Source organism: Fringilla coelebs, assembly GCF_963513975.1.
Source record: "Fringilla coelebs genome assembly, chromosome: 1".
NCBI lineage: Eukaryota > Metazoa > Chordata > Aves > Passeriformes > Fringillidae > Fringilla > Fringilla coelebs.
The window spans coordinates 65,633,214-65,654,560 of NC_140028.1; the positions used below are offsets into that span (position 1 = coordinate 65,633,214).

General features: G+C 43.4%; 1 protein-coding gene across 8 annotated transcripts in view; it reads right to left on the reverse strand.

Annotated features, from left to right (window-relative positions):
- The window catches only part of LOC311160838 (poly(rC)-binding protein 3-like), a gene marked incomplete at its 3' end in the record, with an annotated part of 136,998 nt that overhangs the window by 8,100 nt on the left and 107,551 nt on the right, over positions 1 to 21,347 (reverse strand). For 5 of the 8 annotated variants that reach the window (XM_084217946.1, XM_084217942.1, XM_084217943.1 and 2 more), the window contains 4 exons: positions 20,793 to 20,868; positions 18,952 to 19,004; positions 10,669 to 10,838; positions 4,563 to 4,911 (listed from right to left, as the gene is read on the reverse strand). In XM_084217946.1, the coding sequence (XP_084074072.1) occupies positions 4,563 to 4,911; positions 10,669 to 10,838; positions 18,952 to 19,004; positions 20,793 to 20,868 (648 nt within the window). Of the gene's footprint in view, positions 1 to 4,562; positions 4,912 to 9,303; positions 9,423 to 10,668; positions 10,839 to 18,951; positions 19,005 to 20,792; positions 20,869 to 21,347 lie in introns of those variants that run through there. The other 3 variants (XR_014616607.1, XM_084217948.1, XM_084217947.1) reach the window with 2 other exon arrangements.

The following is a 21,347-nucleotide window of genomic DNA, read 5'->3' on the forward strand; positions in this document are numbered from 1 at the left end:
TGCTGTCTTTCATATGGAAACTCACATTTGTGTGGGCAGTGACCTTTTCACAGCGAGTACATGCTTCCTCTTATCTACCTTTGGGCATGAGTGGTTTACTTTTCCATTTCTACTTTTCATACTATTATTCTTTACCCTTTCCCTCCCCCTTTTTTCTTTACCATCTTGTCTTTTTTTTGCCTGTTTTACATATTAAAGATATTAGGAGCTTTTTCTTGCCATTCAGAAATATTTTCCAACTAAACTAATGAAATTAAAACAAGCTTAGATTTTATCACATTTCTGCCTGTATTTTTGCAAAAACTCTCTCAGAATACTTCCTTCTTAGTATATGTGTCTTTATTTTACCTCTCCTCATTCCTCACACAAAGTGCCCCTGCACTAGTTTGTTTAAATCTTTCAATTCTGCAAGCCACATGTGAATTATTAATGTGAGAGATACTATATACCCCAGAGCTACTGCTGCCCTTTGCCTGGCAGCTTTACTGGGAGAGCAAAGCTTTGACCTACTTAGTGTTGAGCTGCAATAATATATATTTTTTTTCATTTACAGTAGCCAGGCTAGCCAGAGAAATAGCTTTTGCTGTTGAAGAAATGAAGACTTATGGAGGTCTCTGCTGTGAAAGCCACTTTAGCTCTCCTTTCAAGAATGAGAAGGTTAATACGTTTTAAGTAATAAAAATATATTTTAAGTAATAATAACAGAGAACTTTATCAAATTAGTATTACAGCCTATAGTTTTTTAAGAGTTGGAATAGCTATTTGTCAACATGGGTAAGGCCTCCTGGGTGCTGGGGTGCAGTGAGCTGTTCTGTAAGGGTGCCCCTTGGCACCCTTCATCATCAGGGGTTGTTGTGTAGCTGCAGCTGTATTGAGAAAGCTGTTGATTTCTACAGGTCTCCAAGTCTGCATGCATGTCCTGGTCGTGCCCTGGTTCCAGGCACTCGAGAGCTCTCTGTACCCTGGAGACCACGGAGGATAATCACTGGATGTCCCAGAAGCTCAGAGGGGCAGGGAGGGGAAGCAGGACCCCAAGCTCAATCCCTGAAGGCAGGTAGAGACCTTTACCAGAGTAGGGGGATGGAGGTTGTACAGTCTTGTGTCATTAAGGATGCTGCTCTTGCACTGCCAGAAAAGCTGCTTTCTCATGAGGCCAGAGCAGTACCTGTGACAGTACTGCCAGTGCCCTAAGAGCAGAGGTAGGCAGAGCAAAGCCAGGGATGCTGTAAGGCAGCAAGAGCTCAGGGCCAGCCCCTTTCTTTTGCTTGTGTGTGAAGAGTGAACTCAGGGCTGTGACTGCAGTGCTTCAGCAGATCCAAAGGAGGGTTTGAACGGCTGGAGCAGTGTCAGGGCAGCAGGAGACAGCTCCTGGGCCTGCTCAGCTCTCCATTCCCCATCCTACTGCACATTGCTGTGCTCCTCCCAGCGGCTGGGCTGGCTCCTGGCAGGGTGGAAGGTGCTGACTGGAAGCCTCGCCACTGGGCAGTGCTGCTGGGAATGTATTACGAAGGGCCTCAGTAATACAGTACTCAGCATCCAAGTTCATTCTTTTGTTCCTGTTTTCCTTTTCCCAGTATCTGATCTATAGCTAAGTCTGGGAAAAGACCAGAGACACAAATCAGTGGCTGCTTGTAACATGTAGCCAAATTTGTCTATTCTATGCAGTGTGAGAAGTTCTCAATGAGCAGCTTTGTTAAAAACCGAATTGAGTTTTGTAGAAATACTGCTGACTCTACTAATTGCACAATCTGGCTCCCTCTAGTCCTGAAGAGACTCATCATGCCTGACAGTGGGCTAACATCCTTACTAAGGTTGCCAGTCTTGCACAGATGTTACACTGTTTCCCAATGAGCACTGGGACCTTAAGCGTGATGATATGAAACCTTTAATCATTAATTGAAAACAAGCAATTTGTCTGTGATCTTAGTTTGACAATCCATAAAATAATGCTTCTTCAATGACAAGTTAGCAACTCGGTTACAAAGAACAAAGTTTAAACAACACAACAGTTGTATGCACAAAGCTACCACGTCTTTTTTGTTTGTTTTTTAATCAGGAAAAAAATTTATTTATAAAAACGTCTCATTTAACTTACTGTCGAGTCTCTAGCTGAATAATACAGTGGTTTAGAACACTAACGGCCCATGCTTGTATACAGATTAGCCAAAGCATGAACATCAATGAAAATCAACCCCCGAAAATAACTTGTCTCTGCTTTATGTTATGAGCCACAACAGTGTTAAAACTGGAACAGTAATGAAAGCAACACAAGAGTTAGGAAGCACAGTTGCTTAAAGAGTAAAGGAAGTGTTTTCTTTTGATGTCTCAGAATAATAAGAAAGTTAGAAATGGCAGAAAATCCTCTGTAGATTAGTCCATAGAAAGCATTGTCTCATGGGGCTTTGGAAAAGTCCTGTCTGGTGGCTAATGCACTAGGGCATGATGAGATACATTACAGAGCCCCCAGGCCAGTAACTTCTGAAGACAGCCTAAAATGTAGGAACAAAAACGAGGAAAAGAACAGAAAAAAAAAAGGCAAAAAAAAAAGAAAAAAAAATCTTCTCACTATTAAAAAAATACCACTTGAGTACAACCAGCATAGAACAGCATTTCAGTGCAGGCAAGTTTTCTCACACAGAGGTTGGTGGATTTTTTTTTCTTAAATGTCAATTATTGAAACAGTTACAATAATCCAGAACAATTTTACAGCAGTTTTCTAGAGCTTTTGAATAGCTGCGGTACCTTGACATTATTCCCAGTTTTTCCTTCATTATATGCAACCAGAAAAAAAAAGAAGAGGGGAAAAAAAAAAAAAAAAGAAGAAAGGAAGCCACAAATGAACAAAAAAACCCACAAAACCAAAAACAACCCAACAAAACCAACCAAAAACCCCATTTGGATAAGTGCGAATTGTAACAATGGCAGTTCTACAAATGGTTACAGTGACAAAACTTAGTGCAAAGGTGCTAAGGTGAAGAAAAGCCCACAGAATACAGAAATGACACAAAATACTGAGATAGTACTTAGCCCTATACAATAACACACTTTGAAATACCATGTTTTAAAAAGTATTGCATTTGCATTGTGTTTTTAGTTTATATTAAAATGCACTGAATACAGTTCAATTGTTAAAGCTTTGTGTCCAAGGAGTGCAGAGTGGATGAACATGGCGGGCTAATGGGATTCTGGATTTGGAAGTGGTGAGGAAAGCAATATTGCATTACTGAGTTATGCAACAGAAATTAAAAAGAAGGTGGATGGACAAACATAAAATGCAGTTAAGAACTAGTTCCAACAGCTGGCAACCAGCCACTCCATTCCCCAGCTCTCTTGGCTTTGGCTGCCATTACTTGTCTCGTTTTAGTTAATCTGAACATCCTGAAGGGCTTGGTAAAGGGATGGGATCTGTCCAGGCAGCAGCCTTTGAATGGCCTCTAAAATGCTGCATGTTTTTCATGATTACCATACAACCTGACTGCATGATTAGTGGGGAGTTCAACACGGATGTATTTTGTAGAGAAACCTAATGAAAAATGGTCATTTTGGCTGAATAAACCATACACGAAAGGAAATACAAGATAGTGACGGCATCTGGCTTGTACTTGCTCTGAAGTACTTAGAGGAATAATTACTGTGTTGGTGTATGTAAAACATCTGAGTGCAAAAGGAGGGGCCTGCTCTCTCTCTCTCTCTCTCTCTCTCTCCTCTCTTTCTCCCTCTCTCTCTCTCTCCCTCCCTGAAGCAGAGTTCTTAAAATTATGTTTTTAGAAAGTGGAGAAAAATGGTTGCACCTTTTAAAAGAATCATGTAGAAAGGCACAGGTACCTGGTATTTTTTCCTTACTGTTTTACAGTCATTTTAATTTAGCAGTTTTTCTCAGACCAGGAAGCTTCATTTGTTGTATGCACAAGTACCTGAAGTTGGTACCTCCTAACCGCCATCTCCTGCTCATAGGCGGATTTTGGGATGGGGGTCTCCAGGCCTTTTGGGAGCAGCAGAATGACTGAGGGGGCCAGTAGCACTTCACAGGGCATTGCAGTGGCACTGATCATCAGAAGTGCCAGATTTGCACGTTCTAGCAATATAAGAAATACATCAGAGATGCCAGTTTGCCATAAGGAATTATTCTGCAGTTGGAGGGATCCCTGCAAATGGATCTAAGTATATTTTTATGCCGGGCAGTATTGCCGGAGCAGGACCCGGCTGTCACCATTTTGCCTCATTTACCTTTTCTCCCTTCTCTTCACTGTATCTCCCTTGCTGGGCTGGGGGCAGCCCTGCCTTGCTGCGGGGCTGCCGAGGGCCAGCCCTGGGCGCAGCCCCGTCGGAGGGACGGCGTCCGGGGAGAAGGAGCCCGGGCTGGCACCTGCTGGCTGTTGGAACTAGTTGGTAGGTGGTGCCTGGTGTTAGGTGTTATGGAGAGCGGAAGACGACTTGAGTCGGCAACAGTTAACACTAGCAATTGAACAGAAAATAAAAGATGCCGTATTGTTTCCTTGATAACTAGGATCTACCACAGACTCTTGGCAGAGCTGGCAAAGCTTGCATTGTGTCTCATCCCTTCAATATGGAGCAAACTTCTGGCGGTCAGATTTCTTAACCCCGCTCGTCGAAGGAATTTTGGCAGTGTAAGCGGACAAACTCCCCGTGGCCCCCGCGGCGGCCGCGGCATTTAGTGCCAGGAGTGGGACAGTTTTCATGCCAAGCAGACTGGAGACAGGAACGGCATAGTGGGTGGTTGGCAGAGTTGGTAGGGGAGGGGGGGTACTGACGGTAGCGGCGGAGGCGGCCGCCAGCACGGCCATGGAGGTGGGGGTGGAGGTAGGGGTGGCAGACTGAGAGAGGTTCATGTTGAGGTCAACAGGGGTCGTGACGGAAGCGGTCTGGGTGCTGACTTTAGCCATCTCTAAGCTGCAAACGAAGAGAGGAAGAGGAACAAACAGGTTGGGAGGGTTCAGCCAGGGCGGTGGGGCCGGGAGAAGGAGGAGGAGGGAAGGAGGGAAGGAAGGAAGGAAGGACAGCAACCACGAAAGGGCAGGATCCAGGATTAGATCGGTGGACGAGGGGGACAGACGAGTGGGAGGGAGAAGGGGGAGAGAGAGAAAAAAAGGGAAAATGAGGGTCAAAGGAGGAACATGTTATGTGTTAAAGAAGAGAAATAACAAAAGGGTTTTCCATGATTTGATGGGGAAAACATTACTGAGACTCTAAAGTTCTTTCAGAACAGAAAAAAAAAAGAAAAAGGAAGAGGGTATGGGGGTGTTGCTAATTCATTTTACATATGAAAAAAAGAAATCTAAAGAATGCAGGTAATGGCAAAAAGATGGAAAAAATGAAACTTAAAAGAAAACTTAAAATAACTATGAGGTTTACTCCCCAGCACTGGTATGGTGAATTTTGCTTTTCAAAATTAGGGTATTTTTGAAAGGGGGACGCGGGGGGTTTTGGTAATTTTTTTCAATTTGTCAGTTTTGTGACACAAATAGTACCCTTAATCATTTTGCTAGGATGAGAGGAGACTGAGCAACAATGTGCTGCTTCCATTTAAGGCGTAAAGTTTTGGTTGTTTTTTTTTTTAAGTGAGTTAGTTTTTCATTTCATTCACTGTGAGGTCAATGTGCATTTTTCATATAAAACAAACCAGATTAGCCAGTGTGTTCATGTCACTTTATACTTTCCCCAGACTTTTTTTTTTAAAATATCACAACAAAATATTTATGCAATCTAATTATAAGTAAATTAGTAAAAAGGAACACTGGAGAACACCCTGGCTTGCACAGCAGTGATACCATCCTTTCTGAGCCTGCACAGTGGTTACAGTGAACATGACAAAGCTTTCCAGCTGACACACAAGGTACCACATGGATACAACAGACACATCCTCAGACAGACCCCACCAGCACCAGCAACTTCCAGACTGACCTGACCTCCGAGCCCAGGGCAGTGATGGGCTCTTGGGAGGGTATAGGAATCAAACCACCTTCACTTTAATCTAACACCACCCATCAGCAGGCAAGATGAGTTTGGCCCATATACTTCTGCTTTTCTGTACATTTTCAGACATTAAAATACAATAATTCCAAGGACACACTGTTTTCTTTGTATGCCAAAATGTTTGCCTAGATACTCCCTCTGCCCATTTGCTTGTTGCAGCTTGTGCACTGGCTTTTGGGTTGGCAAAGAACACAAATACTAATATCAGGATGCTTTTTGCAGGTGACCAGCTGGGAGCTATGGCAGCCCTAGCATGGAAATAGGACTATGGGTTAGAAAATCTTTGCTAGCTATGGTTGCATGTGTATTCCTAGTCAATTTGGGCTTGTCTTTTTGGCAATTACTAACTTGTCAGGCTCCTGGGCTTTCTCCTGAGGTGAGCTGAGGAGCTGTAGCAGCTCCTTGCTTCCAGAGTGAAGTGCCAGCAAGCTACTGGCTGGCCATGCAGAGGACTGGGTGCTTTCTTCCCACACCCCATCAGGCTCAGGAAGGCTTCCCAGCACAGGGTTTGTGCTGGTCCCTGTTGAGGACTGGGTAAGCAGGCTCGGAGAGCAGCTGTAGCCACACTGCAGGCTGGGAAGGAAACATGGTCACCCCCCACAGGGCTTGGAAAAGCATCTGTTTTCCTCACCTTAGACACAGTTTGGAGAGTAACAGCCCCATGGCCATCCACTGCCAGAGAAAAGCAATGACCAGCACACTGCCTGCCTCGTGCAAGGATGCAAGGATCTACCAGGGTACGCAGGCAATGGGAACACTGGACTTCCCAAAGCACTGCTGCTGATGGCGAGTCTGAAGGACACCTGAAGTGGGTCTGAGCTGGGGAAAGGAGTGTGGAGGAGAGAGGGAAATGTTTGAGCACCGGGCTCCTCTCTTCTCCGCAAAGAAAAGAGGGCTCTTGGAGCATAAACACCTCAGCAGCTTTTGCTGGGAAGCTGGAAGGAGTGCATCTTCTGTGAGGAGCTGGGAGGGAAGGAGAGCGAGTGCATGAAATTCAGACTCCTTTGAGGGAGGTGAAGTTTTGATTTTTCTACCCCAAAGTCTTTATCTGTCCCCATGGATGAGAAACTCAGACTTTCTAAGCAGAGAGAAGTGCACCCTTGTGCTGCTCACCATCTACTCACACAGAGGGGCTTATGTCAAGACCACTGAATCAGAGACTCCAATTCCACTGTACATCCTCAGCTTGGGGGTGTAGGAACTACATGTGATACCTCAGTATGTTTTGAAAAACTCAGTTTATTCAGTTGGATTTTTTAGTATTACTCAGTATTATTTTGGGATGGAGGTCCATAGAAAGGGACTGCAGGACTCAGTGTTTCAGTGACTCCAAATTTGTCTACAGTGCATTTAAAAAAAAAACAAAAAAAATCCTTACTGATATGGATGGGGGCTGTGTTTGAGCCTAAGCTTTTTCCCGCACCAGCACCACCACAGATCCCACAGGCCAAAATGCTAGTGTTGGTAGCAGCCATTCCAACTCCCTGTCTCTGGTTTACTCTCATAGGTACGACTGTAGCAGTAATTTGCCCTCTTTCCCATTTATGGAGAACTAGTGGCAACTCATAAGGTGGGAGTTCATCAGGTTAGCTATCAGCTGTCCCACAGCAGTGGTAGTTTCCCAAACCAACTGTGGATGCAACAATGTTGCACGTGAAAGGGGATGAGGCAGCCATCATACAAAATTTCACAGCGACAATTTTACACTGTCCCTTTGCAGGCCTGCACCTGCTGAATATATACACTAAAGGCCACATCCTGCATTACCTGAAACTGGCGAAGAGAAGAGAGCAGGTGTGGCTTTGGCAGTCCCGTTGGGTCTGTGAATGAACTTCTCATAAAAAAATACCTTCAGGAAACTGCCCTTCAACAAGGAGCAAGTGCTGCTGGCTAAATTCATTTATAATCCAAAGTCAGATATTACACAGAAAAACTAAACTGCAGTTCAATCTTAATAAAAGCAAGAAGATGGAATTGGGTAATGAAAATCTTGTTACTACAGTGGAGACCAGTTAAAGAGACAGAAGGCTTTACAGAAAAAAAGACATTTCAACTGCAAACAAGCTAAGACACGCTCTATTCATACAGAGGCCAGCGCTCGGGTAAGCAATACAGAATCAAACCAATACTTTATAGGATTTAGATCTCTGTCTTGATATCAATATATTTATATATCTATAATTTAGAATATACTATGTACATATCCAACACCAGATTGCAATAAAAGTCTTAAAGCAAGCTGATAAATTATTCTATAGACAGCAACTTTGGTTGGAGGATAGCTTAAAGATACACGCAATATGTTTCAGGAACACTGTAAATAGATAATTTTGGTTTTTTACATCTTATGTTGCTGAAAGACATGGGTTTATGCAGAAATACTGGCCCTGGAAACCGATTCCTGTGAACAATAGATCTTGTAGGGGAGAAAAAGATCTACCTTATGCTGAATGCTTATATGGCTGTTATTTCTTGTAATTATTATTTTCACATACCAGGCCACACTTGGACAGTCTGGGTGCTGTACTCATCGCTTCCCCAAAGCTGTTTTATGCCACTGTCTTTAAAAGAGTCAGCATCACCTGTGGCAGGTTTAGGAGGTGGCTCCCAGCACACAGAGGCAGCAGCAGCAGTAGCAGCAGCAGCAGCAGCAGCAGCAGCAGCAGCCTGGCTCTGCACCTCTGTCCTGCCCCAGCACCTAGACCTCACTAGAGCAAACCTCCCACCAGCCTCACAGCTTCTGAGTCCTATCCCAGTGTGAACTGGGGGTACTCGCACTGCTGCTGTGGTGGCACCTGGCTGGAGAGCAATGTCTCATGTGAAAGGAGAGGTCTGGAACACTGTTGCTTTTTAAAATGAAAAAACCACCTTAATTGCCTATGTTACCTTACAGCTTAATATAGTACACATTACTTTAAGAGTCTTCATTTACAAATGAAGTCACTTCATCTAAATACAGTTCCAACACATGGTACATAATAATATATGATGGTTTATTGTAGATGATGGTAACAAATGACTTCTATCTAGAAATTTAACAGGAACAAAATACTTTGTTTCTGGTTTCACAGGGTATAGATAGAGATCCATGGTATATGACTGCTGAGGAGTTTTCTTCTTTGCGAAAGTATGTTAAAAGACCTCATATAGATCCCATTGCACCACAAGAACCATTAAACAGAAATCAACAGAAGTGTGAGAGTTCACAGATTTTTCTAAAGTGAGTCAAACAGTTTTGTTCACTAGAGTTTCTGTCTCTGGTGAGCAGCTCACTGCAACTCCATTAATAAGTACATTATTTTATTTGCATGCTTTAGCTGTCTTCAAGATCCTAAATTGTTATCTTCCGAGATCCAGATGCATGCCATATGGTGTTTGTGCAACTAAAAATGAAGGGGTCTATTCTCGTCTCGATGTGTGGGGAATCCCTGAACACCAAGAGAAGAACATATCCTTAAGGGTTAAAGGAGGGAACACATTTTTATTTGATTACAGGGCTTACGGAAGTGACTTATATTTGCTACAAAGAATATAAATCAAAAGAGCTGTAGGTTGTTTAAAGATTCTGGAAATGGTTTATCTTAGTTTTCACAATGCCACCCCTACATGTATCTTTCCCTAGAAAGCTGCTTTCAGACTAAATTATGAAAAGCAGTGTTTTTGTCTGCTATAACACAGAGCTGCACAAACATCCCATTCCTCCACTCCAACCATTGCATTGGTGCTCTACAAAACTGGGATGGAGAGGAGGCTGGACCACAGGGAGCCATAGACCTGCTGTGACTGCAGCTCCCACATAAATCACATACTTTGTACTACCTTAACAGCAAACACAGGTAAACACAAAAGCTTGATTCATATCACAGTAATTGGGGGGGGAAGAAAATAAAAGAAAAAAAGTCATAAAATACATAGCTATTCCCCTCCCCCACCATATATTGCTTCAGTCCAGCATTTACAAGGAGATCCACGAGATAGCACTATATCCATTGCACTTTGTTCTCCTCATAATTGCAAATAAAAGTGGGCTCAATTTTAATATTTTTCTAAATAATCATATAAGAACTGTTAAGAGACCTAAGCCATCACCATGGCTTAAGTAAACAGCCAGTGCTTCCATTAATTCTGGGTCCAGGAAGTGGAGAAGCAGATAGTCTCACCCTGTTTCATTAGGGAATGCTTCTGATTTGTGGTGCTGTCTCTGAAGAAGTAAATCCTGTGCTTCTTCAGCAACCTAATGTCAGTTTATGAACTCTGAATGGCAATTTCTACTTGGTAAATTAAATCTATTTTGCAATCTGTTTCACTATATTTGCCATTCAGGATAGTAAAATGGGTCTGTGAAAAGTGTTTTCCCTCTAAACAATTTATGATTTTCATTTAATTTAATTTACGCACTGATATTTTAGGTGGATGCTAATATGAGTATTCAGATTTTGCAGCTTTTTCATTCAACATATAGCTGGAATTGCACTGGATTAAGCTCCTTTTTATGTAAGCCAACAGCAAACCCAGGTTCTAATGATACAGGCTTTACAAACCATTAGGAATTGAGTGATACTACGCAAAATGGACACTGCAAAGCAACTTTCTGGATCTACCCAGGACAGACATTTGCCGGAGAGCAGACAGAGCAATCTCGCAGAAGCATGATCACTTACAAAGCCAACTTACCTTGCATTAATGAGGTACTGTGCTAAGCTGATGTTTGCAGGGGATCCTGTGATTGTAACTTGTCGTTCTGCGGAGCCTTCTGTGGCATTAGCAATCTTGATCTGCGCTCCTGACATCTGCCTGATTTCATTTATCTTACTGCCTTGTCTGCCAATAATGCAGCCTATTAACTGGAGCGGGACAAAGACTGAGATTAGTGCCACAGACACAAGCAAAAACCACTTAACTGCAATCTGTAGTATTGCTAAAAAGATGGTTATGAGCAGCTTAGCAGCAAAACAAAAAGATTCTTGCTCTGCTGTTTGGAAGGAATCTCTAGTGCAGTCTAGTGTCTCTACGGTCATATGCCTCTAGATCCAGTTTTGCTGCTACATGGTTAAGTCAGGATCTTATTTCTGGTGTTTCAAGACTATTTCATTGTCTCCATGGCAGAAAATGACAGCGTGCTGTGATGTTGAGAAAACCAAACCACTTGCCAGTGGCAGCAGCAAGCCAAAAGCAGCAGCCAGAAGTCAGGCTGACCATCCACAGCTGCTGTGTGTGGCTCTGCACCTTTCCAGAGTGCTGACAGCCCTACACCTCCCTGGGCACACATGGTTCTTGCTTGGAGAGGTACTGTGCATTAAAGTCAGTGGGATTTACAGCTCTCTGACTACAGGCAGAAAAAGGCATAGGAAGATACTGAAATTTGTCTGCCTTCCGTTACAGAAACTTACCAAAACTCTCATTTTGTGAATAGAACAGAGCCTGAGCTCTGTGTATGTGTGCCAGGGTGTTTTTCCTCCAGCATGGAGAGCCTCCAGGAGCAAGTGGGCACGGAGCCAGCACCTGAGGCTGAGATGTTTTGGTTTCTGTAAGGGTGAGGAGTGGGGGTTTTGTTCTGTGTTAAGGAAGGATGGGTGCTGAGAAGCTCAGCCATGGCCAGAATGAGTAGAAAACAGAAACTTTGCTCTACAGGTCTGTTGATGCTGGGATAATGTTGCCAGTTTTGCAGAAGGATATGCCAAGATACAGAGACTGCCCTTCCCCTCCCACTCTTCCTGCTGCTTCAGGCTCTGATGTGTTACCCTTTGTGGTACTGTAGTACTTGGAGTAACTGGCCAGAAACAGATTCACGTTGTCCACATGTTTTATCAACAGAAGAAAAACCTCCCAACGCAATCCTTGCTTCACACTCAGGGACAAACAGAAAGCCAAAGTGGATACCCAGGTAGCTGAAACAAAGACCAAGTTTTGACGAGCACAAGAGGAGCAACCACGAGGGGGAAAAATGGGGTGGCAGGAAACGCACACAGGATTTCCCATCCTGTTACAACAGGAGGGCCTTGCTGAGCTCCCTGTCCTAATCCCAGGGAATCTCTCTGGGTGTGTGACTACATGCTAGTGCAGAGGACTGGTGTGTGCTTCACCAGGAAGCCTCTGGCCTGTCTGTGTGCACACCAGTGTGTCTGCACTGGCTACCTGTGGGCAGCACAGGGATCCCTAAGCCTCTGCTTCTGATGCCTCAGTCTCACTGGCCTCCAGGGAGTGAAGCTGGGGCAGGAGAGGAGAGCACCAGAGCAGGCACCTGCTGGGGTCACTCAGCAAGCTGCCACCTGTAGGTGCTGTGGGTCCACAGTGATGCCCAGCTTGTCACCCAGGTGGGTCAGTGCAAAGAATGTGACATCTCCTAGCTGAGTTTGAGTTAGGTAGTGAGGATTCAGTCCACACAGGTCAAGGACACTGGTGATGCTGGTGTCTGGAAGAGAGGTTTGGTAGCCTTTGGCCTGAAGCTCTCCAAAGTCACCCTTCATTGCTGAGGCAACCCTCTTTAAGCTGTGACATGGCCTGCGGCTCATGCAGAACACACAACTCCATCTGCCATGCAGGAAGGATAATAGTGCTGAGGGCTTAGGCTCTCTCTGGGATGCCTTTCTCATTACATGTTACTTACACTGAAATCTGAGCAGCATCTGAGTATTCAAGAGCTGATGTGTTCTAGAAGTTCAAGGGACATTCAGTTATGGGCATTTTGTTTTACATAAAGAGACGTTCCTGAGATGCCTTGCACTGAGATGGAATCATGTCAAACTGCATCCAAACATGTCTGGCCCATTTGGAAGAGGAGCCAAACCCACCACAGACTATACCAAGCCTACTATACACTGTAGTCTAATACTGTACTTACTAATAAATATAATCATCTGTGGCACAGGGTCCTGTTGAAGGCCTGTCACTTGTGGTGTCCCCCCAGGTTCAATACTGGACCCAGTGTTAACTTGCTCATCAATGACTCAGAGGAAGGGGCAGAGTTCTGCTCAGCAAGTTCCCTGATGACACAGAGCTGGGAGGAGAGGTGATACCCCAGAGGGCTGTGCAGCCTTTCAGAGGGACCTCGACACGGTGGAGATGGGCAGAGAGGAACTGTCTGAAATTCAACAAATGTGGGAGCTGACCTGCAGCTCTGTGGTGAAGGACCCAGGGGTCTGGGGGACAACAAGCTGTCCATGATCTAGCAGTGTACCCTAGGGGCCAAGAAGGACAATGAGATCCTGGGGAGCATTAGGAATAAATAACTGCCCAGATCAAATTAAGCCATCCTGCCCTCTACTCAGCCCTGGTGAGGCCACGTCTGGAGTGCTGTGTCCAGTTCTGGGCTACTCTGGACAGGAGAGACACGGAGCTCCTGGAGCAGGTCCAGTGCAGGGCCACAAAGACGAGTAAAGGACTGAAGCACCTCTCTTATGAGGAAAGGGTGAGGGAACTCAGCCTGTTCAGCCTTGAGAAGAGACAACTGAGAGGGGACCTCATGAATATCAGAATCTGAAGGGAGGGTGCCAAGAGGGTGGATCCAGGCTTTTCTTGGTGGTGCCGAGCAATAGGACAAGAGGCAATCAATAGGCAAAAACTGATGCACAGGAAGTTCCACCTGGATGTGAGGAAGAACTTTTTCACTGTGTGGATGACCAAGCACTGGCACAGGTTGTCCAGAGTGGTTGTGGAGTCTCCCTCACTGAAGATGTTCATGAACCATCTGGACATGATCCTGTGCCATGTGCTCTAAGATGACCCTGCTGGAGCAGGGAGGTTGGACCAGATGGCCCTGTGGTCCCTGCAACCTGACCCACTCTGTGATTCATCCACTCTATGAATAGTTGCATTTTAAGTATCTATAATATACACACATGTAAATACACACACACACACAGTATGTACATGTATATGCATAGATATTTTGACTCTCTCAAGACTTGGCTGAACAGCTCACAACAAATGAGCAACAAGCCCAGCAGTCTGTGTGAGGCGTAAAATAAAATTTCTGCTGGCATTTCCAATTCTCTCCTAAGGCTTACAAACCACCTGAGCAGTAGCTGCTATCTCTGCCTTTATGCTCCATAGTCAATCTGCCTTTTTGAACCTGTTTCTCCTTTTGCTGTCCAAGGGCCATGGCAGTGACTTGCAGAGCTTGCTGATGTCTTAATTATCACCATTTGTTTGCACACCTGAAAATTTCAGCTGGTGTACCCTCCTTCTTGATCTGTGAGCATCAAGTAAAAATGGTTTCCTTTCCACCTTCTCTACACCACCTCTGTCTGTCTTCCTCAACCTCAACATACCTCATTTCTCCTTGAGCCAAAAAAACCCCAAACAAGCCAACCCTAAAACACATGTTCTGCTTTTTGCCCTTTTCTAGCTTTACTCTGTTCTTTGATAAAGTTCTGCTGGCACGAATGGAAACAGAACTGAGTTAGGAGTCTGGACTCTTAAAGGCTGGGATTTGAAGGTCTCCTCTAATTCCCCCCACCTCCAAATTACTGATGCTGGTTGTTTCTCCCAATATGCTATGGCATGTCTGGTTCAGCTACCTCTCTTCCATTATTTTATTTTCCCCATAATGCTAAATATAAATGCTTGATATATATATATATATATATATATATATATATATATATATATATATATAAAAATTTCCTGTAATGCTGAAGCACTGACAGAGTCTAATAAAAGGGTTCAATGCTGCAGAGCATTGATTGCCACAGGAAATGTCATGGAGATTTTAAACACTGGTGAAAAAGAATAAGTTTCCTTTCTTATAATGTAGTGCTTGTAAAAAGGGCCAAGAATTAGCCTCTACAACTTGGTATCTGCTGTCAGGAGCAGAGGGTTTGACAGGTATTCGTGGTTCCTCCTGTTTCCCAGCTGCCAACACAGCCAGTCTATTTGCTTTGGCAAAGCCTCTGCATTAGTTGAGCAAGCAGGTGCTCATCATGAATGAGGCTCTTCATTCTCTTTTCAGAAAGATACAGGCTGAAACTCTTAGTTTCAGGTTTGGGTCGGTCTGTTTTGTGTTTTTTAACTAGAAGGTCTAGGGCAGAGTACTCTATAGAGGGAAATATCTCCTGAGGCAGATTATAGTTCTTTACAAACTTGCAGCAGGGCCTGGAAAAAAGATGCCTAACTACTCTATCTCTTAAGAACAACACAATAATAATGTCATGAAATTGCCTTGCCACAACAATGCAAAATCTGGACCATAATAATTGCACAGACTTTGCAATAAGCCATATAGAAAACTGAGAAAATGTGGGCTGCTCTGAGAACATTTTGCACATGTGGGTTGGGAATTATTGGCAGGGAATTATTTGAGGTACCATAGGGAAATCAAGGCAATTCTTCAAGTCCATCTTGGATGGATTGACACTTCTGTTGCTATGGAGTAGTGATCAGATTTACAGCTGCCTTAAAATGTTCCTGGTGCTTTCTGTGGGGTAAGTTGCTTGTCCCTGCCTCTCCCACATATATGCAAAATATGCCTAATTTTTATGAGATGGATTTTTAAATTATTATTGGTCTGTTCATTTATTCTCAATGGATTTTTTGGGGTATTGAATTACAAAATCTTAAATCATCTGTTATCTACACCCAAGGGTGCCATCTCTTCTTCCTTTTAAGGTTCTTTTAAGGACCTGTTTATGCCACTTTATTCTGAGATTTAGGTAAAACACACTTATACTGTGTAACTTGACCAGCAGTGGAAGGACAGACAAGATCCCAGCAAGAAAAGAAAGACAATCAAATGCCCCTGTAAGAGACTTTGATGATCAAAATGAGATACTATAAAGGCCAAGGTGACTTCTGAGATGGACTGGGAGAAGTGTCCTCTTTGTTGTCTTTTTGGAGTTACGCAGAAGTTATGAAAAAACCTAGAAAAGCAAATCTTCTGAATTCATTACCTGGAGAGGAAGGCTCAGCTTTTGGCATGTGAAAAATAACTTTCTGTAAATTTTTTTTGTTCTCCAGTATCTCTTTGTTATTGAGCAACAGGTTAATTGCAATTGTCAGCATATTGTATGAAGGCAGCATGATGTTTTTACAGAAATTATTAATAACAGAAAAATAAATTTCTGTCACTGCCTAAATGCCAGAGGGAATGAGGAAAATTTATTTTAATATGAAGAAATGCAATTTGTAAAAGGGTATTAATATCTATGTGCTGTAGACTAGGCTAAACTCTCATCTCCTCATTGTCTTTGTATCTGGTTTTGCTCAGTCATGTATGTTCTTACTGAGGTATGCTTATCATTATCTTGGTCTTTAAAAGTATATAAAAGTATGTAGCACGTGTAGCTATACACTGATTTCTCTGGTAGTTGCAAAGCATGTGGGTATTTGCAGGTCTCATGGTGCTCTCATGTGTGCTGGACTTTTACACAGATAAGCACAAATGTTAAGAAAGCTGTGGAACTCGTGCAGCACAGGGGATCCCTGGAGCTGGAGCAGGCAGAGGACAAACCCTGGGCAGCTTCAGGGCTGCACTGCAGCTCCATGCCAGGGCCTACAGCTTCCTTCACCTTCAGCCAGACAAACAATCCCTGTGCCATGCCGACAGCCTGCCCATCAAAACTGGGACTAGGAGATGCTTATCAGGAAAGCAAAGTCAAATTGCCCATGCAGGCTTTGCTGCACAGCTGCTGCTGCCTCTCCCACCCTGACCTCCCTCCACACACAGCATCTGATTGATGGTGCCTGTGCCTTCCCACCCTGCTCCCGCACTGCCTCATTTCTCTCTGTCTCCCTCATATCCTCATTTCTCCTTGAATCATTAAGGTTGCAAAAGACCTCTAACATCATGGAGCCCAATGATTAACCCAGCACCATCATTTCACCCCTAAACCAAGTCCTCAAGTACCACATCCACAGTGTCCATCTGAACACTTCCAGATATCCTTTTGAAAACTTCCAGGGATGGTGATTCCACCACTTCCCTGGGCAGCCTGTTCCAATGTCTGGGACCACCCCTGCAGTGAAGACATTTCTCCTAATAGCCAATCTAAACCTCCTCTGGTGCAACATCCTAAGACCACTTCCTCTTTTCCTATCATTCACTTGGGAGAAGAGAACAACCTCCACCCACCTACAGTCTCATCTCAAGTAGTTACAGAGAACAATAAGGTCCCTTCTGAGCCTCCTCTCTTCAGGCTAAACAACCCCAGCTCCATCAGCAGCTCCTCATGGGACTTGTGCTCAGACCCTTCACTGCCCTTCTCTGGACTTGCTCCAGCACCTCAGTGTCTTTCCTGAACTGTGGGGTCCAAAATTGCACACAGCATTTGAGGTGCAGCTTCACCAGAGCCAAGCACAGGGGGACATTCACCGCCCTGGTCCTGCTGGTCACACCACTGCTGACAAAAACAAATACATTTTTAGCACTGGGCTGCCTGGAGAGCAGCCCTAGTGCAGCTGTGATGGGGACATGGGACACCAGTACGCATGGTCACACTGGGAGACCCCAGGGAAGGCACCTGTGAAATTGCCAAGCAGCTCCTGCTACCCAACAGGACAAGAGCCAGTTCTTCCCTCTGCTCTGCAGCCCTGGATATGCACACGCAGACAGGAGCACACAGAGCTCAGGTGGGCAGCACAGCCCTTTTGTTCCTCTATTGCACACCTTGACACCATACACACAGCAGAACTCCCTCTCACCACCTGGAGAGCTCCTGCAGGCTCTTCCTAAGCCTTACCCCATTTTAGCCTTGGCTTTGCTCCTTTAGCAGCAACAGCAAGACACACGCTGCGTAGCCAGAAAAGCCTTCTGTGAGAATCATCAGGCAGATACGTGTTTGCTGTGCATGGACAGTGCTGAGCTGGGGCATTTCCCACCGTGTGGAGGAGAAACTGATGGTTTTTAAAAATTTTGTATGGCACTACAGGACCCAGGGCCAACTTTCTCCCTCCCTTTCTCTGCCATGAACCCCAAAACAAGATAAGTCAGAAGAGTGACCATGGATTTACAACTCTGATGGCAAGAACAACATTTGTCCGAAAGGGAAATTAAGAAACTTGTGCTGTAAGGATAAAGAAGGTGCTCCTAAAAAATTCTCAACTTAATATGAATTTGGTTGCAAATACTGATAAATCAGCAGGGATTTTTTTATGTAACAGAAAGCTTAATGAATCACAGCACTCACACCTCCACTTTGTGGTTCTCTATCTTTTTCTTACTGTAAATCATTGCCACTGAGTTTAATAGGGCTTGCACAATATTGTATCTCTTAAGTAATGTAATTTCTATTTGTGATCCCCTCATGCTTCAAAGCTTTTTTTACTGGAGGGGAATACTTCCATTTTCCAAGTGACTCATTTGTAATGAAAGGTGAAAAAAGACCCCAACCCTGTCTGCAATGAAATCAAATTAAAGGGGAAGGCATTTTTATGTGATGCCCAGCATATCAGTTGGGCATTTTGAACGGTTTAAGATTCAGCACCATGTTGCTCACGGACACTGGGCCTGTTGATCCCAACCAACCCAGAGCTGCTGGAGCAGGAGTGTTCCTAGTCCTTGTTTTTTAAAGAAACCCTTATACTGCACCTTTACATTTCCAAAGTAGCTTTTTGGCTCAGGAAAAATGCCATCTTGGGTAAATGTGGGATTCAGTGGAGCTGGACATGGAGGACTCCAACCCAACACACAGCACACGGGGCTGCACATTCTTCCACCCCTTTGGCCCCTCTGCTGAGACCACCCGTGCCAGTGCCACCTGAGAGATGAGTTTTGGGAGCCCAGGCTTTCATGAAGCCAGTGAAGCCCCGTGGCACTGTCACCAGGGGGCGCAAGAGGGGACAGTCACTCCTGCCGCTGCCATCCAGTATTTCACCAACCCCTCACGCCCCTCCCCACAGACTGAGTGCTGCACAATTTGTTTGGGGGCTGCCGTTTACAGGTCAGCCAAAGGTCAGAGGTGTCCCCTCTGGTGGCAGAGGAGCGAGAGAAGAGAAAGAGATACGGACTATTGGTCCACTTACATCATTGGGAATAGTAAGTTCATGGGAACTGGTTGGAGTAGTGGCATCCAGTCCTATTCAGGGGACAGAGGGAAAATGTTACGCCAGCTGTTTGCAAGAAGGGCAAGACACAACAAATGAAATTTTAGAGAAGGAAACATACAGAAAGGAGAGAAAAAAAAAGAGAAAAGAAAGGAGCAAAGAAAAATAGAGAACTGATAGTGAAACAGAAAAGAAAGCAAAGGATGCAAAACTCAGAGGGCTGGGCTAATTTTAAATGAGTCTTATTTTAATTAACCTTTAACCCATCAAAGCAACAAATGTCACAGGGCAGATTCCACAGGGTCATCATAAAAAGCTTCTAGAAAATGAAGAGTTTCCTCTAAAAATAAGTCTCTGAAGCTTGTTCTAAACACATCAATTGAGAAATTAATGTATGGCTGAAATTGGACCTGTCTACTAGGAATTCTAGAATATGGAAAATTAAAGTGGATGTCAAATGAACAATTAGCTGAACAAAATACATGTTTATGAAAAATTACAAAAAAAATAAAATAGGGACAAAGACATTAACCTAAGAAAATCTGAAAATTATATGTGGGATTAGTTGCTAAAGAAATGTTGGGGAGGGTAATTTTGGAAGGGCAATGGACAAAGTACTCTAAGCTGCATACATTTGTTTGTAAATTGGGTGGACAAAAGGAAAATGCTCAGGAAAAATGGAATTACTGTTCTAACATACAGTAACATTACAGAAATGTACATCTCACAAATATAACCAGGAAAAGATTAAGGAGCAGGATGTTAATGACAAGAATAAGGAAAACACAAAGCTAGGAAAAGCCATTTAGTATTACTTGTAGGTATTTTATCAGATATATCACAAAGAAACAAAAGTATGTTTTGATGTCATGAATCTTTCTCTTATTTTCTCTTTTTTTGGTGCTTATTGTATAATCTTTAAAGACATGCCAAAAATAGTAATTTCTAACTAGAATATACAAAAAATAAATATTCTATTAAAAAGTGACTAATTTTATTTGTTTATATTCAATTATGAATTGCACAAGCTTATTTCACACTGAGTATCAAGCAGTCAAGTTGCTCACAGGATTTGTGATGTATGTGATAAAATGTTATTTGCCATACAAAGCATGTACCAGTACAGATGCACTTCTGTGAAGTTTTTAGATGCCAAGCATGTGTGTTGTGAAGCACAGTAAAAATGTTCATTTGCAGGCTTGCACTCTTCAGTCAATAATTCAGCCTCAGCTTTATTAAGTAGGGAGCAAATTTTTATGTCCTTAACTAAATTTCCATTGCATTTTGTAGCTGTATCTGCGTTATCTAGTAGGAAGTGAGGCACTTGTCCCAGCAATGGTGACTACAGATGCTCTCTTGAGAGCTCTGGCTCTACAAGAATTCAACTCTCAGCAATGCCATAGTTTCTTTAATTGGTGTTTCTGTGCCCTGAGCACAAACTGTTCTCCCATGTTTGCTTCTCTCTGATCCATGTCGCCAAAGCATGGACAACAAGCATGCCCAAGCACTTCCCTCAGAACCAACTGGTACATACTGTATGGTCCACAATAACTTTGCAAGGACCGAACAGAAGAAATTCAGGGCTTTTAGCCAAGGGCACAAATGAAGCAGTTGTGATTAATAAAAGTAACAAACAAAGCACATTTTAGTAATGATGAAAGGAACTGTAACAGAGGTACGGGAGGGAAGAAGAGAGATTAATGTGTAAAAACAGAAGGATTGCTGGTCATTGACCACATTTATTATTAAAATGATGTAATGACCACGGGAAACAAAGCTGTTAAGAAGAAGGTCATCCCCAGGGGGTCATGGGTACGTACCAGGGAAACCAGGGGTGGTCTGCCCAAGGGGAGTAAAGGGGGGATGCTGCATAGCCAACTGGTGAAGCTTGGTCAACTGCAGGGCAGGATGGGAAATTAGAACTAACCAATCAAATGGAATTATTTCAGAGCAGAGAAACCATCTTACGTGTTCTAAAACTGGATTAATTAAAATTATATTGAAAAATAAAAGGTTTAATCATTAATTCTAATCTACTGTAGAGAAAAAAAAAAAACCAAACTGGTTATAAATGACATCTCTACTGTTATTACATGTAATGGCTATTGTTAATATTAACTAATTACTGTAGAATTACATATTAAAAGAACTCAAATATATCACATGCAAAAAGATCAAGATAACTGTCATTTGTTCCTGGGCCATTGTACTTTCTAGCAATTATTACACAAGGTAAGAGATGTAGCCGGGCTTACACTTGGCTATAGACCATGTTGGTCAGGAAAGGTGTTCTTAGGCCATGTCTTTATTGCTAACTGTAGAAAGCAAATGCTGCCCAGAACAAATAAGAGGGAGAGGAACAAAAAGGGAATAAT